The sequence below is a fragment of the Hippocampus comes genome, unplaced genomic scaffold (assembly GCF_001891065.2).
Source record: "Hippocampus comes isolate QL1 unplaced genomic scaffold, H_comes_QL1_v1.1 scaffold124, whole genome shotgun sequence".
Classification (NCBI taxonomy): Eukaryota; Metazoa; Chordata; class Actinopteri; order Syngnathiformes; family Syngnathidae; genus Hippocampus; species Hippocampus comes.
The window spans coordinates 1,547,232-1,550,139 of NW_017805075.1; the positions used below are offsets into that span (position 1 = coordinate 1,547,232).

General features: G+C 46.0%; 1 protein-coding gene across 1 annotated transcript in view; it reads left to right on the forward strand.

The window, feature by feature from the left end:
- The window catches only part of ocstamp (osteoclast stimulatory transmembrane protein), a 4,818-nt gene extending 2,464 nt beyond the window's left edge, over positions 1-2,354 (forward strand). The window contains exons 2-3 of the mRNA XM_019865209.1: positions 381-1,380; positions 1,774-2,354. Of these exons, the coding sequence (XP_019720768.1) occupies positions 381-1,380; positions 1,774-2,121 (1,348 nt within the window). The 3' untranslated portion in view covers positions 2,122-2,354. The remainder of the gene's footprint in view (positions 1-380; positions 1,381-1,773) is intronic.
- The last annotated feature ends 554 nt before the right edge of the window (positions 2,355-2,908 follow it).

Here is a 2,908-nt window from a genome sequence, read left to right on the forward strand (position 1 = left end):
TGTGTGTGTGTGTGTGTGTGTGTGTGTGTGTGTGTGTGTGTGTGTGTGTGTGCGTGTGTGTGTGTAAAACTTATCTTCATTAAGTCTGTGTTTGGTGTTGTGACCTCTGAGTCACTACCAATATGTTACCAAATGAATTACTGCTTGAGTTGGAAGTGCGGCTTCTGATTGGTCATTGAAGCATTTTGCTTCAGCAAACTGAAGTCCGTCAAGTTTCCTAGATTATTGCAAATATCAAGAAAGAGAGAGATTTTCTCCTGAAGCAAAGTACAGCTGGTCACCGCGTACGGTGGAGTAGTGCCCCAACTGCCACTGCCCTGCACCAGAGAATGGGACAGTGCTAAATATACAGTATTTCTGTATCTTGTGTTTATGAACAGGACAGCATGCTGCAGGGAGTCAGTCAAGTCCTTGGTGTTCTACCTGTGGGATGTTTACTCTTCAGCTAAGCCTCTGGGCCGACACCTCTGGACCCTGACCGCTCTCTGTCTCACTCTGGCCGTAGTTACTGGCACTCTGCTCTACCACTGGCTCTCCAAAACGCTGAAATATGACCACAACACATCAGCTCACACAGCGCTAGTGTACGGCGTGGCCATGTTGCCCACCACCTTCCTGTGCCACCCGCTGCGCTGCGTGCTGACCATGACCCTGCCCACCGTCTGCACCAAGCAGGGCCGCAAACTCCTCATCTCCGCCGCAGTCATGATTCTCATGTGCAACGTCATCCCAAACATCAGCGTGAATGTCGGCGCAGTCCTACGCACCCTGAAGTGCACCGCCGATGGCTTCTCCAAGACTTTGTTGAACTCTTCAGAACTTTTAAACACAGCCAGGCAGGACATGGTCAAGGAAGCCATTCAAGTGAGGAAGGAGGACTTGAGCATTGTCACCAACTTGAGGATGTTGGATCACTTCACACACGTGGATGTGTCCGAGGTCAAGAGCAGGTTTACGAAGATGATTGGGCAAGTGGAAATCAACTTTTCCTACATGAGGAAAATGATAACACAGTACAAACTATTGTCCAACAGAATTCTGGCAGCCCTATTTGTTGCTTTGCTGATTTGGGAATCTGCACGCTACTTGAAATCATATCTGACATCCATTACATTCGATAATAACCCTATCTCCAAACGGCTCCGGCAAAATGAAGCTCACGTTACCACCAGGAGGTCGGTCCCTATACGCGGAAGATTTCAAATCAGCAGTGGGGAATGCACCCCCAGTGTCATATCACTACTGGTGGTGACGTTATACTTCACCGCGATAGCTTTAATCGCAGCCTTAGACCATATTGTGTATCATACAGTTCAAGTCATTCTGCCCTGGCTGCTGGACTTTCCAGCCATGTCTGCCAGCATCAACGTCAATTATAAGGTGAGGATACACACATGGTCAAAGCCATTAAAAAAATGCAATTTGCAGGGGGGCCCAACTCATTCTTGTCACACATCGTCGTGACCGTGGCTGTTCTGTGAATACATAATGACCTCCTGCCATCTAGTGGAAGAGCGTTTAATTGTTCTGCCTTGCAGAACATTACACATGCAGTACATTTGATTGATCATTAATCTGAGGAAACAATGATTTTAGGATATCGTTTTGTTTTGGTGGTATGCAGCTGTGAGGTTTTTGTAATGTACTGCCTCGGTTTGAGAAAAATTCCAAAACACCGTGCTAAAGGACAAGTATTCGTCATTAGGCAAATTGTCTTGGCCATTGCCAATTAATTTACTTGACTGATTAATGAATAACGCTTTCCGCCGCCAGGTACAATGGTTTCCACCGGCATTTTGCATCCTGCCACACGCGTGCATCACGCGGCAGCTGACGGACTTCCGCAAGGAGTACAAGTGGAACTTCAGCCCCGAAGCGTCGATTTGTGATGCCACGACTTCAGCTCCCAGCGCGGGTGTGAGCGCTCTGCTAGCATGTCTGTGGCTAATGAGCTACCTGCTGCTGTTCCTCGAGGCGTACGCCACAAGGCTACGGAGGAACATCTGTGCGTCTTTTTTTAAAAAGCAAGAAGAAAGGAGAGTGGCTTTTTGGAACGCAAAAGGCCAGGCAAAGCAAGACAGAAAGGCGCCAGGAGATGCTGTTTTGGTTGTCTGCAGATGACATGACCTTGACTGTACGTTTTCTTCTTCTTTTCTTCAGTCAAGAGAATGATATCAAAGAACACCTTTCAGTGAGCAGCATTTCAAGCCACAAGTCGCTGGGGTGAACATAAAGTGTGAATGTTTAACCCTGTGGCTTTTACACTTTTTGTGCTGCATGACAAAACACTCAAAAGACTTCAACATTGTCGAAGGTCCAAAGATTCTTTGTCAAGTTCATAGACAACAATACAATGCATCAGGGGCGTCACTAGGTTTCAAGAACAAGGGGGGCTTAGCCCCAAGGGGAACACAGCCCCTTTAGGGGGGTCCAGGGGCATGCCCCCCCGGGAGAAATTTTTTCTACATTCTGTTAAAAATCCATCAATTCCGTGCACTTTGAGAGCAAAATGAAGAGGCTATGAAGAACTACACACATCACATTAGTATCCTCTTGACTATGATGGGGCTTCCTCCCCTGGACTTTAACTGGACTAGATAATAGAAATTATAAAGAGTTCAAAAGTTCAATCTTGGTTGTTCAAGGGAATTAGAAGGATGCCCGATAACATAACCTATATGACAGTAGGCCTATATTCCTCTCTACCAAAATGTATTAATATATGCTTAGCCCCCAGAAGACTATGTATTTTGAGATGTCTGCCGTGATATGCAATTTTAGTACAATGAGATGCAAAAGCTTCATCACTTTGGAAAAACACAAGTTTGCTGCTCAATATACTTACTGTAAGCTCCGATTGCATTTTGGGAACAGCCTTGCAAGTAAAATTAGCCTTGAGATCTGATAG